This window comes from Anas platyrhynchos, chromosome 13, assembly GCF_047663525.1.
Source record: "Anas platyrhynchos isolate ZD024472 breed Pekin duck chromosome 13, IASCAAS_PekinDuck_T2T, whole genome shotgun sequence".
NCBI lineage: Eukaryota > Metazoa > Chordata > Aves > Anseriformes > Anatidae > Anas > Anas platyrhynchos.
This window is the reverse complement of record NC_092599.1, coordinates 24,501,134-24,525,017: the sequence shown is the minus strand read 5'-3', so window position 1 is coordinate 24,525,017 and position 23,884 is coordinate 24,501,134. Positions and strand designations below refer to the sequence as shown.

The 23,884-nt window shown below is 41.4% G+C and overlaps 1 protein-coding gene and 1 long non-coding RNA gene across 5 annotated transcripts; both read right to left on the bottom strand.

The window, feature by feature from the left end:
- Positions 1–70: 70 nt before the first annotated feature.
- Positions 71–23,433, bottom strand: LOC119713048 (RANBP2-like and GRIP domain-containing protein 8). Of its 3 annotated transcripts, none has more exons than XM_072044633.1 (4): positions 13,898–14,162; positions 2,542–2,609; positions 1,918–2,029; positions 71–941 (listed from the first exon to the last, which is right to left on the bottom strand). In XM_072044633.1, the coding sequence occupies exons 1-4, from the start codon at positions 13,970–13,972 to the stop codon at positions 684–686; spliced, it is 513 nt and encodes a 170-aa protein (XP_071900734.1). In that variant the 5' UTR covers positions 13,973–14,162; the 3' UTR covers positions 71–683. The 3 variants fall into 3 exon arrangements, 2 of the variants coding, with proteins under 2 accessions (XP_071900734.1, XP_071900735.1); XM_072044634.1 differs by having other exon boundaries at positions 71–964; positions 13,898–14,159; XR_011812636.1 differs by lacking the exons at positions 71–941; positions 1,918–2,029; positions 2,542–2,609 and adding an exon at positions 3,628–4,201 and having other exon boundaries at positions 13,898–23,433.
- On the bottom strand, positions 4,959–13,886 carry LOC113839738 (uncharacterized). 2 transcript variants are annotated; one of them, XR_005260522.2, is made up of 2 exons: positions 12,472–13,886; positions 4,959–7,055 (listed from the first exon to the last, which is right to left on the bottom strand). It is a non-coding gene; the product is annotated as an uncharacterized lncRNA (long non-coding RNA). The 2 variants fall into 2 exon arrangements; XR_005260523.2 differs by having other exon boundaries at positions 12,476–13,886.
- Positions 23,434–23,884: the final 451 nt, after the last annotated feature.

The window sequence follows — 23,884 nt, the reverse complement described above, 5'->3', positions numbered from 1 at the left end:
ACTACATTACTTAAGCTATTAAAACTGAAAAGCTTCCAGTTATTACGAAGCTTAATGAAACACTCAAACATTTAAAATAGGGAAAAAAAATCAGAATTTGTCTCTTATGGATGGCATGTTCAGCTTGTGAAACCATTTGGTTCAAAGGCAGCATACCCTGCCACAGAATAGCCTGTCTAAAACAAACATCTTAAGACTAAGTGTCATTGCTGCTGTGTTACACAAAACTAATACCTGTGCAAAAGTCAGACTGTGCGACTGAAGGCTTTTACGCAGCAATCGAGAGTTAGAGCATTCCTTACTTTCTGCTCTATTTAATCCAAATTTAGAAAACAAACAAGCAGCATAGAGGGCAAGGAAGTCTGAGTTCTCAGGCCTGATACCTTCCTGCCAGTCACACAATAAATAGAGAACTGCCTACCTAGTCTTAACTTCTTGGATGTGACTACTAACATGATTTTCCTGCATTTTTGAAGACTGTCAACCCTGAAACCTTGACAAGTGTACGAAAGCCTGCAGTTGCAGTTTTCTTGAAAGCTAGACCGAAGTGTCAAATGGCAGAGAAATTAACATTTCTTTAAATAGAAGAATAGGAAATCTAGAAAAATAGAATACATTCTAGAAGAATTACATCTAAAGAATATTAATTCCATTAGATTTAATACTCAAGATTCTAAAATAATTTAGCCAGGAAGTTTTACAGAAGATGACACGGGAAAAGTGCTCCTCCAGTCAGACGCTAGAAGCTTCTGAACGTCACAGAACAGAGGTTGGAAATTGGCATTTACCTTCAACTTGTAAACAGCAGGGCTTCCAGGAAACAACTTAGCAGATTTTTCAACCCAGTATTTTGCTCTTTCATCAGTGACGGCATTATTGCACAGTAACTCCGCTATCTTCAGTACTAGATCTTTCTGCATTGGGTTCAACTCCACAGAACGCTAGTTTTCCCCATGCACGCACACTGGAAAAAAAGGCAGGAAAAAAAAGGTAACTTGATCTTGCAATCCACACAGAATGGGAAAGAAAATTATAACTGTCATTGAAAAGACACAGGTATTCAAATTAGACAGATCTATTAGTAAATACTTTTTGAATGAGTTAAGAAAGACCTCAGTTGCTAAATGCATCACTAGTCTACAGCACCCAGATACATCTGCTGCAACTCAAAAGAGCAAAAATTCAGAAAAGAAAGAATTTCCAAGGGAAAAAATGCAGAAGCCAGCTACTCTGCCCCCATCACCAGCTATACACAGGCAGCTGGACTCTTACGTACCTTTAGTCTAACTCCATATAGACATTTTTGAAGAAATATATAATTAAGTCACACCCTACGACAAGCTGGGATGTATTGGCAGCAAAACTTTTGAGCACATCCTCTCCCTCCCCAAAACCTGAACAAAGGCATTCTGATGGTGAATTTTTCATTGGGCAATCATACAAATAAATGTCAATTATGTTCGCCCTGCCCCATCTCACACCCCCCCAAACAAAACCCCCCAAAAAAGCAATAAATACGAACAACTAGAAAACACCCTAGGTCTAGTCTTCCAGTAGCAACTAGATTACTGCTGTCACCTGAGCCCTTGCTAAGAATCTGTCACTGCTGTCAAATTCCCTAATCCAAAGGGCAATGTAAGATATGGAAAGAATTTAGTAGCAGCTAGCACAAAGACCCAGTCTAGGTCACAAAAGAATCATCTTAAAAAAAAATACTGATGAAGCAAAACACATCAAATGAAGAATCCCCTCTGCAGTACGTCATATACACCTTTGGCAACAGAAAGCATACATATTACACTTCTTCCACAAACATGTTTTCTTCTATGCATTTAAGAAAAGTCCAGAACAGAATGATTTTAAAAGTCCCTTTACAATGGATTAAAGCAGGACATCGGAGGTCGGTGGAGTACTTACCCTGTAACATCCAAAAGCTTTTTCTATGTTGTCCTCAGCTTCATAAATTTGTCCAAGAAATCTGTGTGCTCTCGCATCTCTCTTTTGCACACTGAGGTATGTAGATATATACCTATGGAGCAGGAAAAAAAGGATCAATATTCCTCAATAATACGAGTCCCTCTGTCCTCCCCCGCCCCCCCCCAGTGTCCACGGAAGCGGGGCAGGAATTTAACATGTGATACAGGAAATGCAGTCATGGTTGGTTCCAGATACCTGGTCTGGATCTTAAAGTACAGAACAACATTATTTTTACATGTACAGACGCTACTTATTTGCCACCAAGTATTGGTATTTACTAAAAAAAAAAAAAAAAAAAAAAAAAAAAGAAAGAAACTGTAACTGTAATTACTTCATAATACAATGGAATAAAAGCCATTTCAAACAGCAAGTTTTTCAATATCACACAACTAATTATCTAAGTTGCTGTTTTATAAAGATTTAAACAGCACTTGATACCCACATCTACTGCTACTGTAAAGCAGCATGATAGTGATCTTGATTTCTCCAGTCTACTTCATATTCACTTAGCTTTTCTAAAGTACTTTAGAGAACAGAATAGCAGAATACAGCAACGCGTATTACCTTTTAGCAAGTTCATACTCCTTTACTTCAAAATACAGCTTAGCGAACTGGAATCCTTTCAACGATTTCTGAACGGAAAACACACAACAAGCACATTTTAGATGTACAACACTTTCAAAGTAATTGCATAGGAAGACCCTTCTGATACTTTTTGAGAGACTGAATTTGATAACTAGTTATCAGCTCCAGTCCGCTCCTCATACCCAAAGTTTTGTTTCTGAAAGATGTGGGATTTGGAAAACAATGCTTTTCCAGTAACTGGCCAAGGCTACCAACGTGAAATCGAGGCGGCCGCTGCGCTGAGGGACCGGGGCGGGCGGAGGGGGTTAACGGGAACAACGGCGGGGCCTCGTCCAGTGCTGTGGAGCTGAAACGGGGACGAGCAGGGGAGAGGCTCGCTGTTGGGTTACAGCTCCGTGTAACGCAGGCACGGGTCGAATCTGTGCGCTAGGGGCGTGCAGGGTAATGCTTGTGTAAGCAGCGTTCCCTGGAGAGGCTGAGGGAAGGGTTGCTCTCGCTAGCCTCAGAAGTAAAGCATGATATGAAGATATAGCGCGTGACAGAAACATGTGATGTCTATAGTCATCTCTAACTGCATATATGAACAGCAAGTCGGCTGTTCTGAAAAAAATACTGATAGTCCTGGCGCCGAGCTGTAAGAGAGAAGTTAAAAAGAACTTACCCATGCACGTTCCCCCTCTGCACCACAGCTTCCCAGATAACACTCCAGGAGATGGTTGTCACGAAAAGTTACCAGCCACTTTAACATACCATGTACAAAAACAACGTGGGTCTGGAAGGTAATCTCCCGAGCAAGTATGAACTAAATCCTGTGGCAGACTGCACATAAGAACTGCTCTTTACCTTTCAAAGTACTCAAGTGCCCAAGAGCCTGCAGACAGCACAAAACAGCATCCACCTGACCAGCACCTGCCCAGCTGCCTCAGCTTCCTCACTGCTCATCAGAGGAAGAATGACATTTCAAAGGCCTTCCGTCTACTGACCATCAACATCAATTAGCACGTTCAAAATAAGTACACAACGCGATGCAAATTGCTCTTCAGCAAGCCAAAGTGAAGACAATAGTTATTTTGACAAGACTAAGATTTAATTTGTAAAATTTGACATTCCATACAAATATGTCATAACACAAATACACCCAAAATATGCCAGTGTCTGAACTTATTTAACATGCAAACAAAATCAATTAGAACACATAAAAAACAACCATAAGCTGCAATTTTACATTTATACATCAGAAGTGTCCTTTTTAAGGAAGTGGAAATAATTAATCAATAACATCTAAATACTGATTTATACTGCTAGAACATCTGTATACTCAAAAGCCAGAATTCTCTATTTGCCCACAGTCTGTAATGACAACTCTTCCACTTACTAACCCGTTGGGAGAACCAAAGGATTCGAGCTTTTTCACAACATTCGTTCCATCTGTCACAAAACCAAACACCACGTGTTTAAAGTCCAAGGCTTCTACTGTTTTGAGTGTTGTGAAGGACTGAGAGTTATTCGTAGCCCGACCCCTATTTGCCATCGACAGCAATCCAGGACCCGTGTGCTTCACTTCAAAGCTCTCTTCTTCAAATGCATCTCCATAAATTGACCGTCCACCTGTTCCATCATGGTTAGTTACATCACCTCCCTTAAAAAAAAAGCACAGCGTTTACTTTCAAGTCCCAAAGAACAAGATCATCACGAACATCGTGATGTTCAAGAACATCGACCAATAGCACAGTTACATTCTTTCCAAAATAAGAGGTTTTGTGCAAAAAACACAGGTAAAACCTCATTCTTAGTTATCACAAGTACTATAGTTACTTGGATATAAGGCTTTCCACCTTCAGCAGATTTGCTCGTGGTAACAAAGCATTACTGGAATGTTCCTCGTTTATCCTGAACACAGCATTTTATCTTTGTTCCACATGGCAACTACTCTAAGCGGGTCATTCCCACTTTCTGCTTCCTGCTTCACTCGGCCCTTACAACTGGCAACCACGATTATCTCTATTCTCACTCAGTCCCTGCAGGCACAAAACTGACCACCCAGAAAAAGTCATGGTACCACTGATCAGAACTTTCCTGCTTTTGTGCAGAAAGTTTAAAGAAAAGAACAACGAGAGTCATACTTCAGATTCACTTAATACCCAGTCAAGACTGGAGAGTTTTTCACTCTGATGACAAGCCATTTGTATATTGCTATCCATTTCTGAATTTGGAAACGATTGTGCCCTGCCTTGAGGGATGTAGCATTATGCAAAAGCATTCTTGTAGCATGTAAGGAATTCAGTTTATTTTACCTGTTTTAAGTCATTATACCTCCTACTGAATATTTGGAAGACTTTTAGGAACGAAGGGAAGGTATACGTGAGCAGATACTGATTTAAAGATCAAAGCCGAAATTTCCTTAAGTGGTATATTCTTTATTGCAGCGCTGGATGCACGGGGGATCCTTCCGCCTATCGTGCATGTCCGAAGTGACAAAATATCTCATATTTATACAGCAAAACAATGAATATTCAATTAGCATGCATACATATTCATCACCTAACCCCGCCTACCCTCGCTTCGTATGCTAATTAGCTTATCAGTCCTTGCGCTTGCGCAAAGCCTTCCAAGAATTGTGGGCCGGGGTCTCCAGGATGTGGGCAGTGGTCTTTGGGAGGAAGGCCGTAGGTCTTCCTCGTAATGCACTTTTCACCTTTGCTTAATCAGTTGTTTTCCAAGCTGTAAAAATGCTGAGTTGGCTTTCAGTTTAACTGAGGGTCGGCAGATAACAGGAAGTCTCAGTTAACAAGACAAGACAATTGACTCAAGTTATCTCAAGTCTCAGCCTGACTAACGGTTAACAGATACTGGGATGTTTTCAAATAACAAGATGCTTAAACATAACAAAAGGTCTACAGATAACAAGATGTCGTTTACTTTGTCCTTGCTAACTTTTAACCACAAGTTTTATTCTAAAGTGAGTTTATACTATATCATTCCCCCCTTTTCTGGAAAATCTAGTAAATTCTTTTACTTAATACGGAAATTTTCTTCCCAGTCTTTATGATATGTACCCCTCAATACTTTACCATGCACATTTGTCAAGGAGGCTAACATGGACATTCGTTGTAACAATTTCCAATTCCAAACAAGTAATACAAAAGACAATATTAAACTTATACCAACCAATATCAATAAAACAATAATTGGGTGACTCAGTGTGTTCAAAATCCCAGTTGCAGTTGGCGACCATCCAAAAAGTGTATCCCACCAGTTGTGACTTGTGTCTCGTTTCACTCTCTGCAAAACTCTGCTTATTTCCTTTGTATCATGATGGACAGTAATTAGAGTCTTCTCTCCATTTTCCTGAATACCTTTTAAAATTCTAATCAGGTCTTGGTGTTTAACTAGTTGCTTCACTAGTGTGAGGTTCATCCCAATAGGTGTAGGTAGTAACTTATGATACATTGTGTTGTTAGACTTGATCAGCTGGTGGGATACCACTGGTGCTAAATATAGAAAATCACACCCGATGATTCTAACAAAGTTACAAATACAAAAATTAGAATGATTTTTGCTATGGAGAGTTATATTCTCCTTGTCTATTTCTACAAAATCACAAGCAGTTCTTAAACACATGCACCCTTTACCAACATATACAAGCACAGTCTTTTGACTGGTATTTGGATGAATTTCAAAGTGGCAGATACCTTGCTCCGTGTCAAAACATACATCCTGAGCCTCAATTGTATTGCTTTCACAAATAAATCCTCGTTGTTCCCCGGTAACACATGATTCTAGATTTACAGACTGCCGTTTCCCATTCTCCATCCGTATAGTAAGCACGAAGGCAGTAGCCATGTTAATAATGGGCATAAGTACAATTTACCAGGGTCCACGAGGACTGGAACTTCTCAAAATCATTGGCATTGTCCCAGACTGCCTTTTGGACTTCAGCCGGAAAAATGCCTTTACTTCCTTCCCTAATGATCAAGGCAGCCGTTGCCTGCAACCATAACTGTGCTTGCATACAACTAAGAGCTCAGGATACATTATCTTGTGTCCACTCTTCTCCTAATTTTCACCATTCTGATGGTTTTTATAAATAGTTACCATTTGTTCGCTAGATGACCATAACTGATAACTTTCCATTAAAGTTCTTATCCTCTGTTGTTACGGCTTTAGTTCAAGGCCACCCACCATTCTCTATTATCACAGAGGCACCTTCTTGAATCACAATTACAACTATAAGCCATAAAAACAAAACAATTCTATGAACAAATTTTCTACCAACTATATTACCAAATACTCCCGACCATAATGTCCTCATCTTGATCGACTAAGCTTTAGTTTCAGTTCATTGTCACCTAGTGTTACTTTTCAAGGAGCTCCTGGAGCCTTCTTCACTCGGGAATAGTGGATTCAAGCGGTTTGTTCTCTAATCTTGATAGCAGTGTGAGTTGTCAGCAACACTTGATACAGTCCATTCCATTTCTCCTCTAGGGGTTGTCCTGAAAAAATCTTTATATATACATAGTCCCCAGGCTTAAAGGGGTGGATTGGTTGATCCAACCCTCTAGCTCTGGTCCCTAACACAAATTTATGTACTTTATTTAATTGTTTTTGAAGTTCAGTTATATAAGTATATAAATATTCTGATCCCAGCTGCGTTAGATCCTCCCCACTAAATAGAAATTGATATGGCCTTCCATATAAAATTTCAAAGGGGCTCAAATTCTCTTTTACTCTAGGTTTAACTCTAATTCTGAGTAATGCTAAAGGGAGGGATTGAGGCCATGACAAATTAGCCTCTTGTCCGATTTTAGCTATTTGTTGTTTAATTAAATGGTTCATTTTTTATACCTGTCCACTTGCCTGTGGTCTATAAGGGGTATGTAGTTGCCAATCTATCTTTAAGATCTTACTTATCTGTTGTACCACTTGTGCACAAAAATGTGAACCTCTATCAGAAGACATTGCTACTGGAATCCCGTAGCGTGGTATTATTTCATTTAACAAGACTTTAACCACTTCTCTTGCTTTGTTTGTTCGACAGGGAAAAGCTTTGGGCCAACCAGAAAATGTGTCAGTCAAAACCAGTAAATAACGAAACCCCCCTTTTCTAGGGAGTTCTGAAAAATCAATTTGCCACTGTTGTCCTGGATAATTTCCTTTACTAATTATTCCAAATTTTATTCTATTCTTAGTATTGGGGTTGTTACGTAAACAGATGCTACATTGTTGAGTTACTTGTTTTATTGTTGTGTATAAATTTCGTCCTACTAATGTCTGACTCATGCTCTTATGCAATGTGTCAGCTCCCCAATGTGTTTTATTATGTTCTGTGAGAACTATGGGCCGTATCAAATTAGAGGGTATTATCACACGGTTATCTTTTAAATATACCCATCCATCTGGTTTCCTTTTACCTTTCAAATCTTCAATTAATTTTAAGTCTTCTTTTGTATAATTTGGTTTTTGGTCCCTGTACATAGTTTGGATTTTACCGTCTGGTATCAAAGACATTGCCTTCACCTCAATTATTTCAGCTGCCCGTTTAGCCTCCTGATCTGCCAATCGATTTCCAATTTCAAAATCAGCATTCCCCTTTTGGTGTCCCCGACAATGCATGATAGCTACCTTTTCTGGTTGTTTTACTGCCTCTAACAACCTTAAAATTTCTTCAGCATGTTTTATCCCTGGGCAGTCAACAATCCACGTTCTTTCCAAATTGCTCCATGAGCATGTACCACGCCGAATGCATATTTAGAATCTGTCCAAATATTTATTTTCCTTCCTGCTGCCAGTTCCAGTGCTCACGTAAGAGCAATTATCTCTGCTTTCTGGGTGGACGTCCCAGGGAGTAATGGTTTAGACTCGATTACCTGTTGAGCAGTTGTAACAGCATATCCTGCCTTACGTTGTCCTTGTTTTACAAAGCTGCTCCCATCAGTATACCAAGATTCATCAGCATCTTCTAAAGGTTCCTCCTTAAGATCAGGTCGACTAGAATACACAGTCTCCATTGTTTCTATACAATCATGAGTTATAGGTTCATCCAGAGTTCTGCTAAGGAAAGAAGCTGGATTTACGACGTTAGTGACCACAATTTCCACATCATCTTGTTCTACTAATATTGCTTGATATTTTAAAATCTCTGTGGTGAAAGCCAATGGTTTCCTTTTTGTTCCAAAACTGTTGAGACCGTATGGGAGACTAACACTATCATTTTCTGTCCCATTGTAAACTTCCGAGCTTCTTGTATATTGATAACAACAGCTGCAACAGCTCGAAGGCATCCGGGCCATCCTTTACTTACTTCATCTAATTGTTTAGAGAAGTAAGCTACTGCTCGTTTATAGGGACCCAATCTTTGTGCTAGTACTCCCAAAGCTATCCCTTGTCTCTCATGAGAAAACAACCAGAAGGGTTTCGAAAGATCCGGTAATCCCAAAGCTGGAGCTTGCATCAATTCTCGTTTAAGTTGTTTGAAGGCGTTTCGTGCTTCTCTAGTCCAGACTAACTTTGACTGATTACTCTTTATCAATTCATATAGAGGCTTTACCATTAGTCCATAATTATAAATCCAAAGGCGACACCAACCTGTCATTCCTAGAAAGGTTCGTAGCTCCTTTACCATTTGGGGTTCTGAGTCCGGCAAATGACTTCCTTACGTTCAGTTCCTAGTTCTCGCTGACCTCCCGAAATTCCAAATCCCAAGTAGGTCGCGTGTTGTTGAACCAGCTGGACTTTCTGTTGAGAGACTCGTTATCCATTTAAACCCAGAAAATTAAGGAGACTTATAGTCCATTGAATACAACTCTCTTTAGTCTCGGTAGCTATTAAGAGATCATCTACGTATTGTAACAAAGCCCCTTCAGTGTCCGGAGGTATCCAAGTTTCAAGTTCCTTTGCTAATTGGTTTCCAAAAATAGTGGGGCTATTCTTGAATCCTTGTGGTAGCACTGTCCACATTAACTGTGTCTTTCTGCCTGAGTCAGGGTTTTCCCATTCAAAGGCAAATAGGTTTTGGCTTTCAGTGGCTAAAGGTAGGCAGAAGAAGGCATCTTTTAAGTCCAGTACGGTAAATCAGACTTGACTATTCCTTAATTTAGTCAGCAAAGTATAAGGGTTTGCCACTACTGGATGTATATCCACAGTGATCTTATTTATGGCCCTCAGATCCTGAACTAGCCTATATCTTTTTCCATCTGCCTTTTTAATTGGCAATATGGGTGTATTGTATTCTGATTCACATTCAATCAATAATCCATACTGTATAAATCTATCAATTATCTCTTTAATTCCTTTCCTATCTTCTATCCTCAAAGGATATTGCTTAACCTTAATGGGTTTCTCTCCTGGCTTTAATTTAATAATTATTGGGGTCACATTTTTAGCTCTTCCAGAGACTTCAGTGGCCCAAACTCCTGGATATATTTGATTTATGATCTCTAAGGGTATTTCACTTTTTAGGGTCGGTTTGTATTAGTGCCAGGCTTAACACATTTATTAGTTGTTCTTCTCCTATCCTTAATTCCATTTTCCTTTTTTCGAAGATAATTTCTGCTTCTAATTGTTCTAACAGATCTCAACCTAATAGAGATTTTGGAGATCCAGGTAGATATAAAAACCTATGTATCCCCATTTGTTTCCTGTTATAAATGAGGTCTGAATTTTGTAATATTTATAAAACAAATATTTCTAAAAGGTATATAAAAGGCAAGTAAACAGCGCTGGGTGTGCAGGGAGTCTACGCTCCACCAACATGCACACACAAACATCAAACGTTCTAAATACATGTATACAGAACATTGCTTTACATAATAACCTGAGTATGCCTATACATACATACAATCAGGATAGGTAACAAACAATCCTTTGAGTTCCATAACTTAACAGTCCCCATTCTGCCAGCCTGTTCCTCTTCACTTCTTTTTCCTGCTTCTGTACTGATGTAACTTCATAGTGTTGCCTTTTTTTTTTTTTTTTTTTTTTAGAAGCAGGCTCCCCTCTAATACCCTTCTCTCCACAGCAGTTCTTTTCAAAACAACTGTTTAATTAGTCAAACAACTTTGAATGTAACAACAACAGCAAACACCCAGAAACATCCATGCCTTAATGGCTGGAGAACAAGAAACCCCAGACTGCATGGAGTCTCCTGAATCACCCTTCTTTGTTAATATCAACCATTTTCTCAACACGAATTACCACTCCAGATATAACATTTCCCCAACTTGTATTTCAAAGGTTCACAAAAATAAGCCTTTTTGGTTACACCCTTTTACCTTAACATAATCATTCCGTAAAGGCATTAATGCTTGATTTAGAACTGAATACGTTGCCCCGTATCAATAAGAAATTTCACTTCTGTTCCTCTCCTAACTTCATTATAATCAGTGGAGGATCCGCTAGGGTAGATTCCCCAGGTCCCTGTTATTCCTGTTGAAATCAGGGACCAATGATTACCCTAGAAATAGGCTAGTCAATTTGTCCTCCGAAGCCAGGTCCAAACCGTTTTGTTTTATTTATTTATTTATTTTCATTACATTTCAGAGTTGGTCCAAAAATTCCACAGGGGTTTCTTTTAGACCTTGTTGGAAGCATATTCTCAATTCCCAAATCGTCCAGATTCTAGTATTTACTTAACCGTTCATAATTTTCAGGATGATGAGGGTCTTAGTGGGGGTCGGTCAGGAAAATGCAATTGTCCACAGTTCCCTGAGCTATCCCATCGGCAATCTGAGCTCACACATGAACTCAGGTTGTTTTCAGAGTTAACTGCTTTTCTGTTTCTGTGACAACTCTCTGGGACTCATCATGATCCCTTTGCCCCAGAGGGCTAACACCCAAGATTTTAAGGTCTCAGCCCCAGGCCGAGGCAGAACTGTTAACATTCCTACATCCTCTTTCCCTGCTCATTCAACTTCAAACACCTTTAACACTTGCAATAACCCTTTTAACACTTCCTTTATCTTTCTCCAGCCTGTACTTTTCTAATGCCAGCATCAAAAGCACAGTCAGGGACCAACTTAATTCCGTACCTTTTCCCTCCAAGATGCTGAAACAACATCAGTATACAACATTCCATCCTATTTTCCTTCTCAAAAACAACATTGACTGTAGCAAAGTATTATAGTTTAAAGCTCCATTAAAAGGCCACTTTTTTCAACATTCCAGCTTATAAAGCAGCCACCATTGATTACAATATTTTGTCAGAGTTTTCTTATTTTCACTTCCACCCAGAGCCCCCCCTATATCCTTCCAATAACTCAAAATACAGCTCAACGTACTTTTCTTAGGAATTTCACTGCTTACTCGTCCCCCCATTTTCCAGTTCACACTTTCAGAATACATGTATCACTTACAAAACTGTGGGCACACAGGTATCTTTCAATAGCGATGTCACAAAACTACTATTATTACCAGGAGATATTGCCAAAATCACAATAACAATAGTCAGAGTCAAATTCCACAAGCGATAGGTCAGAAAACCAAAATATGTAACACTGTAACGATATCTTTCTTATAACAACGTCACGAAACTTATTATTATCACCAAGAAAATAGCCAAAATCACAGTAACAATAACCAGAGTTAAATACCATACTCCATGAGTCAGAAAACCAAAATAGGCAACACAATTCCAGATGGACCTTAAAGCGAGCTCTTTCCTTAAGGTCCCCAAATATACTTATGGTGCTTACCACAAAGTATATACCAAACACTGCCTCGCAGAAGATCACCTCCCGACTTAACAGACAGTTCCAGATACAGATGGACCTCAAGGTCCCCAGATATACTTGTGGTACTAACCACAAAGTATATACCAAATACTGTCCTGCAGAAGATCACCTTCCGACTTACTGGACAGTCCCAGATGACCGGTCTACCAGAAAACCAAACCAGAATAAAGAATATACTCACTTACAATGATGGGGTCCTTGTCTGCCTCCGCAGTGATCCGGTGAGTCGAGGAGTCCCTCCGGGAAATCCCGGGGGTACCCTAGGGAGTCCTGTCCCCAGCGGGTCCTGCGGACCGGCAGAGAGGTTGTCCCATCTGGGGTGCCAAATTGATTTAAAGATCAAAGCCGAAATTTCCTTAAGTGGTATATTCTTTATTGCAGCGCTGGATGCACGGGGGATCCTTCCGCCTATCGTGCATGTCCGAAGTGACAAAATATCTCATATTTATACAGCAAAACAATGAATATTCAATTAGCATGCATACATATTCATCACCTAACCCCGCCTACCCTCGCTTCGTATGCTAATTAGCTTATCAGTCCTTGCGCTTGCGCAAAGCCTTCCAAGAATTGTGGGCCGGGGTCTCCAGGATGTGGGCAGTGGTCTTTGGGAGGAAGGCCGTAGGTCTTCCTCGTAATGCACTTTTCACCTTTGCTTAATCAGTTGTTTTCCAAGCTGTAAAAATGCTGAGTTGGCTTTCAGTTTAACTGAGGGTCGGCAGATAACAGGAAGTCTCAGTTAACAAGACAAGACAATTGACTCAAGTTATCTCAAGTCTCAGCCTGACTAACAGTTAACAGATACTGGGATGTTTTCAAATAACAAGATGCTTAAACATAACAAAAGGTCTACAGATAACAAGATGTCGTTTACTTTGTCCTTGCTAACGTTTAACCACAAGTTTTATTCTAAAGTGAGTTTATACTATATCAATACCGATCTCCTATGCCTTCAGAAATTATGGGGATACTTTTTGAGAGACTGAATTTGATAACTAGTTATCAGCTCCAGTCCGCTCCTCATAACCAAAGTTTTGTTTTTCAAAGATGTGGGATTTGGAAAACAATGCTTTTCCTGTAACTGGCCAAGGCTACAAACGTGAAATTGAGGTTACTGGTGAAGCAAGCAACAAGCCTTAATACTTGCGACATTTCACAACCACTTCTTACTGAAGAGTGTAGAAGAAGTAGAAGAAGAGAGTCTGCTACATTTAAAGTACAGCCTGTTTTTTTCCCCCAATGTAACAATGTTGCAAAAAGAACCCCTAAAATCTGACAGAGTAAACAAAAAAGATGGTACTTAGTCCTGGTCTAGTACATATCACTCACAACTGTTTCAAGATAGGTAAAATGTTTTCTTCCCACCTAAGAAATCCCACCTACTCTCAGTTTATATACAAAATGCATCAATACAGTAATTTATTTCTGACGTCATCAGTCTGAGATAGCTTGAACACACTTGTTCTGTGTTGCAGCCCCAACCCTCCCCTCACGACGCCGGCCACCCCCCTAGCCCCCCACCCCACCCGGGACCCCACCGGGACCCCACCGGGACCCCCTCCGCCTCCCCCCCCGCCGGCCAAGGGAAGCGGCGAGGCCTCGCTCACCTCTCTCCGAGAAGCCGCAGAGGCCTGCACGGAGGCGACACAGCGCTCCACCTCGGCCTTGCTGCGCCTCAACATGGCGACCGCAGCAGCGCCGAGCCCGGCCGGGCTCCGCTCCGCTCCCGTGCCGCGCCGCGCCGCCGCAGCGGCACAAACAAACAGCTCCAGGCGGGGCACCGGCCGCGCCCTAGGAACGCCGCGCACGCAGCGCGCTACGCACACTGCGCACGCCCCCGCTGAATGCGCAGGAGCCGTTGCCACAGTGCGGGGAGGGGAAGGGCGAGGCTGTGACGCATGCGCGGGGCGGCCGCTGGGGCTCCCTGACAGGGCTTTAGGAACTGAGTTTGCAAAGGGTCCCTCAGAAAGTAGCTGGGAGCAGCCCTGAAGACGCGCAGGCTGCAGAGTTTGAGACACGAGCTGTAACTTATTCTTTTGGATTGATTGATTTAATTTTGTAAGCCGTAAGGCGGTTACCCCGCGGCTTGCTGGAGGTGTGCCCCTCTCGCTTTTCTGCAAGTTCCAGGCACTTTGGTCAAATGGAGGCCACTGGGCTGTCCCCAAATGGTGTGATATCTCTGTGGACAGGCTGCGTTAAAAATTCATCCCCTCCTCAGTCTCTAGCGTCCCACTGACATGCACAAGTTTCCTGCTGGACCTAAGCACTACCCACATCTCCACAACTCCTCCCGCCTTTATAAAAAAAAAAATAATAATAAAGTATTGATTCAAAGATCGAAGCCGAAATTCCTTTAAGTGGTATATTCTTTATTGCAGCGCTGGATGCACGGGGGATCTCTCCACCTATCGTGCATACCCAAAGCGGAAAGCAGTCTTGAATTTATACAATCAATCTCTCAATATTCTACAAGCGCCTATACATATGCATTACCTATCCCCGCCTTCCCTCGCTTCTCATGCTAATTAGCCTTTTGGCACCTTGCGCCTGCGTAGAGCCTCCCAAGAATTGTGGGCAGGGGTCTTTGGGACGTGGGCAGGGGTCTTTGGGAGGAAGACCCCGAGTCTTCCTCACAGTGTACTTTTCACCTTTGGTCAGGAATCTGCTGAATTGGCACGTTTCTTAATTGCGAGAGCTGGTTGTTGCCAATTCTTCCGTTTGTTGTATCTTTATAATGAATTCCAATGCCCAATTTTGAGATTTATAGTCCTTACGTTTGTTTCTCTGTCCGTCTGCCGCTTCCTTATCATGAGTTCCAGTGTCTTGTTTCGAGATATACAGTCCTTGTCTGGGGATTGTCCTTGCCTCCCCAATGCCTCCCCAATACCTCCTTAATCAATCCCCCCTTTTCTTTTCCCATGCAAATTCTTTTGCATCAGATACTTTCATTATTTACAGTAACAAAACAAAGCAGGCATCTAAACAACATGCACACAAATATTCCTAACACTACTAATGTTATAGAGCAATGAACACTTGTTTCAAACATTGGAAATTGGGCAACCAGGAGGTTAACTTTTTCCATATTTCACTAAAACTCCATGAAAGATCATCTTTACTGATCTCATGTAGGACCCTTGTCTGCTTCCATATTTCTTCCAGGTCGGTAGAGATCCTTCCACTCTGATCTACATACATACAACAACTTGTATTTATTACTGTACAGACTCCCCCTTGAGCGGCCAGTAACAAGTCTAGGGCCATCCGATTTTGTAATACTACCTGTGATAAACTAGATATCTCTTCTTGTTGAGCCTTTATAGCATCCAGAGTTTTGTTTTCTAACTTCTCTATAATTGCAGAAATATTAACTATCGCCTTTTCCAATTCACTCACTCCTAACCATGGGATAAACCATCGAACAAAACTATGAAAAGCAGTGTGTCTCTCTATCAATGGATTGTTAATTTTTTGTCTAATTCTCTGGATATGATTTCTCAAATAACCTCGAGGCGCTACATCATGTATGGTCAAATTGGGGACTACTGCTCCAAGAGTGCAAGTTCCCTTCCAATTCTCGGGCAAGACCTTACAGGCTGTATCATTGCATAACCAATACCACCCTTTTCCTTCTGGAACCGTCCAGCTGGTTGAATTTGCCCAACTGCTAGTTGTACTAATATCAATCGTTTGATTACAAGATGTCTGATTTCCCACATAAGTAGTACCCGTATTTATACAATCCTGTTTTCCCATACCCTTAGGCAGGTTACGCCTTTGTACACATACATAGTAAGATTCCAATGGCACGAAGCTACTAACTTCTAGTTCCAAAACTTCTTCATATTTTTGACCCCAAGATGTGTTTTCCCACAAATTAGTCCAAGGTAAGTTTGCAGGCAAGGGAATCCTGATTAACGATACACCCTTATTCCCATGCTGTGGCAGATGGGTGCATACCCAACAGTTCGTCTTATTAATCACTTGAGATACAGTTTGTATTAAGGTCAGGTGTAAGTTCTCGTCCCAAACTGCCCACCCCGAATCTGAGAACCACACCCCTGCAATCATTAGGATCTGGAAAACCATAATTTTGTTGGTCCAATTGGAGTGGTGGTCCATATCCTCGCCAGGGCCTTCTTCACCCTTGAATCGTGGATCCAAGCTGCTTGCTCCTTAATCTTAATGGCGGTGTGTGTTGTCAGTAATACCTGGTATGGTCCCGTCCACTTTCCTTCCGTTTTTCCTCTAGGGGTTGTCCTGAAAAAGTCTTTATATATATAATCCCTGAGCTTAAAAGGGTGGATTGGTTGATCCAACCGTCTAGCCCAGGTCCTGAGAACAAATTTATGTACTTTATTTAATTATTTCTGAAGTGCAGTTATATATGCATATAAATATTCTAATCCTAACTGCGTTCGATCCTCTCCACTAAATAGAAATGGATACGGCCTTCCATATAAGATTTCAAAGGGACTCAAATTCCCTTTTATTCTAGGTTTAACTCAAATTCTAAGTAATGCTAAAGGGAGGGATTGAGGTCATGACAAATTAGATTCTTGTCCGATTTTAGTGTTTAATTAAATGTTTCATTTTTTCTACCTGTCCACTTGCCTGCGGTCTATAAAGAGTATGCAGTTGTCTTTAGAATATCTTTAGAATCTTACTTATCTGTTGTACCACTTGCACACAAAAATGTGAACCTCTCTCAGAAGACATTGCTACTAGAATCCCAAAGCATGGTATTATTTCATTTAACAAGACTTTAACCACTTCTTCTTGCTTTGTTTGTTCAACAGGGAAAGGCTTCAGGCCTTCCTGAAATCATGTCAGTCAGAACCAGTAAATAACAATACCCCCCTTTTCTAGGGAGTTCTGAAAAATCAATTTGCCACAGTTGCCCCAAATAATTTCCTTTACTGATTATTCCAAATTTTATTCTATTCTTGGTATTGGGGTTATTGTGTAAGCAAATGCTACATTGTTGAGTTACTTGTTTTATTGTTGTATATAAATTTTGTTCCACTAATGTCTGACTCAGGCTCTTATGCAATGTGTCAGCTCCCCGATGTGTTTTATTGTGTTCTGTAAGAAGTATGGGCCATATCAAATTAGAGGGTATTATTACACAGTTATCTTTTAAATATACTCATCTATCTGGTTTCATTTTACCTTTCAAATCTTCAATTAATTTTAAGTCTTCTTTTGTATAATTTGGCTTTTTGGTTCATATATATAGTTTGGATTTTACCGTCTGGTATTAAAGACAATGCCTTCACCTCAGTTATTTCAGCTGCCTGTTTAGCCTCCTGATCTGCCAATCGATTTCCAATTTCAAAATCAGAGTTTCCCTTTTGGTGTCCTTGACAATGCATCATAGCTACCTTTTCTGATTGTTTTACAGCCTGTAACAATTTTAAAATTTCTTCAGCATGTTTTCTTTTTGTTTTCCCTGAGCAGTCAGCAATCCACGTTCTTTCCATATCGCTCCATGAGCATGTACCACGCCGAATGCATATTTAGAGTCTGTCCAAATACTTATTTTCCTTCCTGCTGCTAGTTCCAGTGCTCGTGTAAGAGCAATTATCTCTGCTTTCTGGGTGGACGTCCCAGGGGGTAATGGTTTGGACTTGATTACCTGTTGAGTGGTTGTAATGGCGTACCCTGCCTTACGTTGTCCTTGTTTCACAAAGCTGCTCCCATCAGTATACCAAGATTCGTCAGCATCTTCTAAAGGTTCTTCCTTAAGATCGGGTCGACTAGAATACACAGTCTCCATTGTTTCTATACAATCATGAGTTATAGGTTCATCCAGAGTTCCGCTAAGGAAAGAAGCTGGATTTACGACATTAGTGACCACAATTTCCACATCATCTTGTTCTACTAATATTGCTTGATATTTTAAAAATCTTTGTGGTGAAAGCCAATGATTTCCTTTTTGTTCCAAAACTGTTGAGACCGTATGGGAGACTAACACTGTCATTTTCTGTCCCATTGTAAACTTCCGAGCTTCTTGTATATTGATAACAACAGCTGCAACAGCTCGAAGGCATCCGGGCCATCCTTTACTTACTTCATCTAATTGTTTAGAGAAGTAAGCTACTGCTCGTTTATAGGGACCCAGTCTTTGTGCTAGTACTCCCAAAGCTATCCCTTGTCTCTCATGAGAAAACAACCAAAAGGGTTTCGAGAGATCCGGTAATCCCAAAGCTGGAGCTTGCATCAATTCTTGTTTAAGTTTTTTTAAAGGCGTTTCGTGCTTCTCCAGTCCAGACTAACTTTGACTGATTACTCTTTATCAATTCATATAGAGGCTTTACCAATCGTCCATAATTATAAATCCAAAGGCGACACCAACCTGTCATTCCTAAAAAGGTTTGTAGCTCCTTTACCGTTTGAGGTTCTGGAGTCCGGCAAATGACTTCCTTATGTTCAGTTCCTAGTTCTCGTTGTCCTCCCGAAATTTCAAATCCCAGATAGGTCACACTTTGTTGAGCCAGCTGGACTTTCTGTCAAGAGACTTGATATCCATTTTAAACCCAGAAAATTAAGAAAACTTATAGTCCATTGAATACAGCTCCCTTTAGTCTCGGTAGCTATTAAGAGATCATCTACATATTGTAACAAAGCACCTTCAGTGTCCGGAGGCATCCATGTTTCGAGTTCCCTTGCTAATTGGTTTCCAAAAATAGTGGGGCTATTCTTGAATCCTTGAGGTAGTAATGTCCACGTAAGCTGCGTCTTTCTGCCTGAATTGGGATTTTCCCATTCAAAGGCAAATAGGTTTTGGCTTTCTGTGGCTAAGCCTAGGCAGAAGAAGGCGTCTTTTAAATCCAGTACGGTAAACCAGACTTGACTATTCTTTAATTTAGTCGGCAAAGTATAAGGGTTTGCCACTACTGGATGTATATCCTCAGTGATTTTACTTATGGCCCTCAAATCCTGAACTAACCTATAGCTTTTTTCATCTGCCTTTTTAATTGGCAATATGGGTGTATTGTATTCTGATTCACATTCAATCAATAATCCATACTGTAAAAATTTATCAATTATCTCTTTAATTCCTTTCCTATCTTCTATCCTCAAAGGATATTACTTAACCTTAACGGGTTTCTCTCCTGGCTTTAATTTAATAATTATTAAGGTCACATTTTTTTGCTCTTCCAGGGACTTCGGTAGCCCAAACTCCTGGACATATTGATCTGTGATCTCTAAAGGTATTTCACTTTTAGGGTCAGTTTGTATGAGTGCCAAGCTTAACACATTTGTTAGTTGTTCTTCTCCTATTCTTAACTTCATTTTCCCTTTTTCAACGACAATTTCTGCTCCTAATTGCTCTAATAAATCTCTACCTAAGAGTGCCCATGAAGAGTTAGGCATATATAAAAATCTGTGTATGCCCCATTGTTTCCCTAACTTGTACTTCAAAGGTTCACAAAAATAAGCCTTTTTGGTTACACCTTGTCCTGGTTTCAGTTAGAATAGAGTTAATTTTTTTCTTAGGATGAGAAGAGTGCTGATAACACCCCGATGTTTTAATTGTTGCAGAGCAGTGCTTATACCAAGCCAAGGACATCTCAGCTTCTTGCTCTGTCCTGCCAACAGGCAGGCTGGGGGTGCAGTAAGAGCTGGGAAGGGACAGACCCAGGACAGGTGACCCAAACTAGCCAAAGGGGTATTCCATACCATCTGACGTCATGCTAAACAATATATAGGGGTGGCTAGCCGGGGGGAGGGGGCCGGACTGCTCGGGGTTAGGCTGGGCATTGGTCAGCGGGTGGTAAGCAATTGCATTGTGCATCACTTGTTTGTACATATTATTAGTAGTGGTACTATTATCATCATTGTATTATTACTATTATTATTATTATTATTATTATTTTGTCTTATTAAACTGTCTTTATCTCAACTCACGGGCTTCACTTTCCATTTCTCTCCCCCGTCTCAGAGAGGGAGGGGGAGGGTGAGCGAACGGCTGCGTGGTGTTTAGCTGCCAGCCGGGTTAAACCACAACACACCTTTTACCCTAATATAATAATTCTGTGAAGGCATTAATGCTTGATTTAGAACTGAATACGTTGCCCCATATCAATAAGAAATTTCACTTCCATTCCTCCCCTAGCTTCATTATAATCAGTGGAGGATCCGCTAGGGTAGATTCCCCAGGTCCCCGTTATTCCTGTTGAAATCAGGGACCAATGATTACCCTAGAAAAAGGCTAGTCAATTTGTCCTCCGAAGCCAGGTCCAAACCGTTTTGTTTTATTTATTTATTTTATTTTCATTACATTTCAGAGTTGGTCCAAAAATTCCATAGGGGTTTCTTTTAGACCTTGTTGGAAGCATATTCTCAATTCCCAATTCATCCAGATTTTAGTATTTACTTAGCCGTTCATAATTTTAGGGATGATTAGGGTCTCAGTGGGGTCGGTCAGGGGAATGCAGTTGTCCACAGTTCCCTGAGCGGTCCCATCGGTAATCTGAGCTCGCACATGAACTCAGGTTGTTTTAAGAGTTAACTGTTTTTCTGTTTCCATAACAACTCTCTCTCGGACCCATCATGATCCATTTGCCCCGAAGGGCTAACACCCATGATTTTAAGATCTCTGCCTAGAGCAGAGGCAGAACTATTAACATTCCTACATCCTCTTTCCCTGCTCATTCAACTTCAAACACCTTTAACACTTTCAACAACCCTTTTAACACTTCCTTTATCTTTCTCCAGCCTCTACTTCTCTAATGCCAACATCAAAGGCTCAGTCAGGGGCCAACTTAATTCCGTACCTTTTCCCACCAAGATGCTGAAACAACATCAGTATACAACATTTCATCCTATTCTCCTTCTCAAAACCAACATTAACTGTAGCAAAACATTAGAGTTTAAAGTTCCATTTAGGGGCCACTTTTCTCCACATTCCAGCTTATAAAGCGGCCACCATTGATTACAATATTTTATCAATGTTTTCCTGTTCACACTTCCACCGGCAGATCCTCCAATATCCTTCCAGTGACTCAAAACACATCCTAACGCACTTTTCTTAGGAATTTCACTGCTTACTCGCCCCCCCATTTTCCAGTTTACACTTTCAGAATACACGTGTTACTTACAAAAGCGTATCACAAAAACGTATCACTCACAAAATTACAGGCACGCAATATCTTTCAGTAGCGATGTCACAAAGCTACTATTACCAGCAATATTGCTAAAATCACAATAACAATAGTCAGAGTCAAATTCCACATGCGATAACTCAGAAAACCGAACTGTGTAACACCATAACGATATCTTTCTTATAACAATGCCACGAACCTACTATTACCACCAGAAAAATAGCCAAAATCACAGTAACAATAACCAGAGTTAAATACCATACTCCATGAGTCAGAAAACCGAAATAAACAACACAATTCCAGATGGACCTTAAAGCGAGCTCTTTCCTTAAGGTCCCCAAATATACTTATGGTGCTTACCACAAAGTATATACCAAACACTGCCTCGCAGAAGATCACCTTCCGACTTACAGACAGTTCCAGATACAGATGGACCTCAAGGTCCCCAGATATACTTGTGGTACTAACCACAAAGTATATACCAAATACTGTCCTGCAGAAGTCACCTTCCGACTTACTGGACAGTCCCAGATGACCGGTCTACCAGAAAACCAAACCAGAATAAAGAATATACTCACTTACAATGATGGGGTCCTTGTCTGCCTCCGCAGTGATCCGGTGAGTCGAGGAGTCCCTCCGGGAAATCCCGGGGGTACCCTAGGGAGTCCTGTCCCCAGCGGGTCCTGCGGTCCGGCAGAGAGGTAGTCCCATCTGGGGTGCCAGATTGATTCAAAGATCGAAGCTGAAATTCCTTTAAGTGGTATATTCTTTATTGCAGCGCTGGATGCACGGGGGATCTCTCCACCTATCGTGCATACCCAAAGCGGAAAGCAGTCTTGAATTTATACAATCAATCTATCAATATTCTACAAGCGCCTATACATATGCATTACCTATCCCCGCCTTCCCTCGCTTCTCATGCTAATTAGCCTTTTGGCACCTTGCGCCTGCGTAGAGCCTCCCAAGAATTGTGGGCAGGGGTCTTTGGGACGTGGGCAGGGGTCTTTGGGAGGAAGACCCCGAGTCTTCCTCACAGTGTACTTTTCACCTTTGGTCAGGAATCTGCTGAATTGGCACGTTTCTTAATTGCGAGAGCTGGTTGTTGCCAATTCTTCCGTTTGTTGTATCTTTATAATGAATTCCAATGTCCAATTTTGAGATTTATAGTCCTTACGTTTGTTTCTCTGTCCGTCTGCCGCTTCCTTATCATGAGTTCCAGTGTCTTGTTTCGAGATATACAGTCCTTGTCTGGGGATTGTCCTTGCCTCCCCAATGCCTCCCCAATACCTCCTTAATCAGTATCCACCTTGTTTCTGTAAGCAGCAGCCACCTGACACCCTGCCGGAGTTAACCCTCTGTTTTATTATTTGCCCTATTAATGGGGATTTCTTTACACATTGGCTTTAATTCCATAAGAAGAAACAGCATTTTTTTCCCCTCTTCTTTTTAAATGACGAGGATTACAAAGTTTGTCAACACCTGCCAGGCTGAGGATTAAAAGTCTTAGCGCTGGTGCAGAGGAGAACCTGAGAGCTGGCTCGGGAGTCACTGGAGGAAATCTTTGCTTTTCGTGATGTGAAATTGCCTTCATGCAGACCAGGTCAAGCGCCTTGACGCTGGTCAGCATCTCTGTGGAACTGGCACCGTGTTGTCCCCAGTGGTTGCAGCACCAGGAGGGTAGCCCGCCCGGCAGGACAGCAGTTGACCATATTCATTGCTAACCTTACAACCAGACCACACTCAGCTTGGCTCACTACATGTTTTGATACCTTGGTGGGAACTGAGCTCAGGATTTGCCGCTGCTGGAGGCAGGAAGGCTTTAGGCTCAGCTCCTTCCCCCTACAGCTACATCCATTGGGCTTTCTGAAGCGCTGCCTACTGTTATTCTAAGCAGGAGCTTCAAAAGGAATCTCTCTTCCTCGTGCATGATTGATCCCATGCAGTAATGTCGTGGTTTAACCCGGCCGGCAGTTAAACACCACGCAGCCGTTCGCTCACCCTCCCCCCTCCCTCTCTGGGACGGGGGAGAGAAATGGAAAGTGAAGCCCGTGAGTTGAGATAAAGACAGTTTAATAAGACAGGAAAATAATAATAACAAAATAATAATAACAATAATAATACAATGGTGATAATAGGGAAATAATAATAATATGTACAAACAAGTGATGCACAATGCAATTGCTCACCACTCACTGACCGATGCCCAGCCTCACCCCGAGCAGTCCGGCCCCCTCCCCCCGGCTAGCCGCCCCTATATATTGTTTAGCATGACGTCAGATGGTATGGAATACCCCTTTGGCTAGTTTGGGTCACCTGTCCGGGATCTGTCCCCTCCCAGCTCTTACTGCACCCCCAGCCTGCCCGTTGGCAGGACAGAGCAAAAGGCTGAGATGTCCTTGGCTTAGTATAAGCACTGCTCTGCAACAATTAAAGCATCGGGGTGTTATCAGCACTCTTCTCATCCTAAGCCAAAACACAGCATTC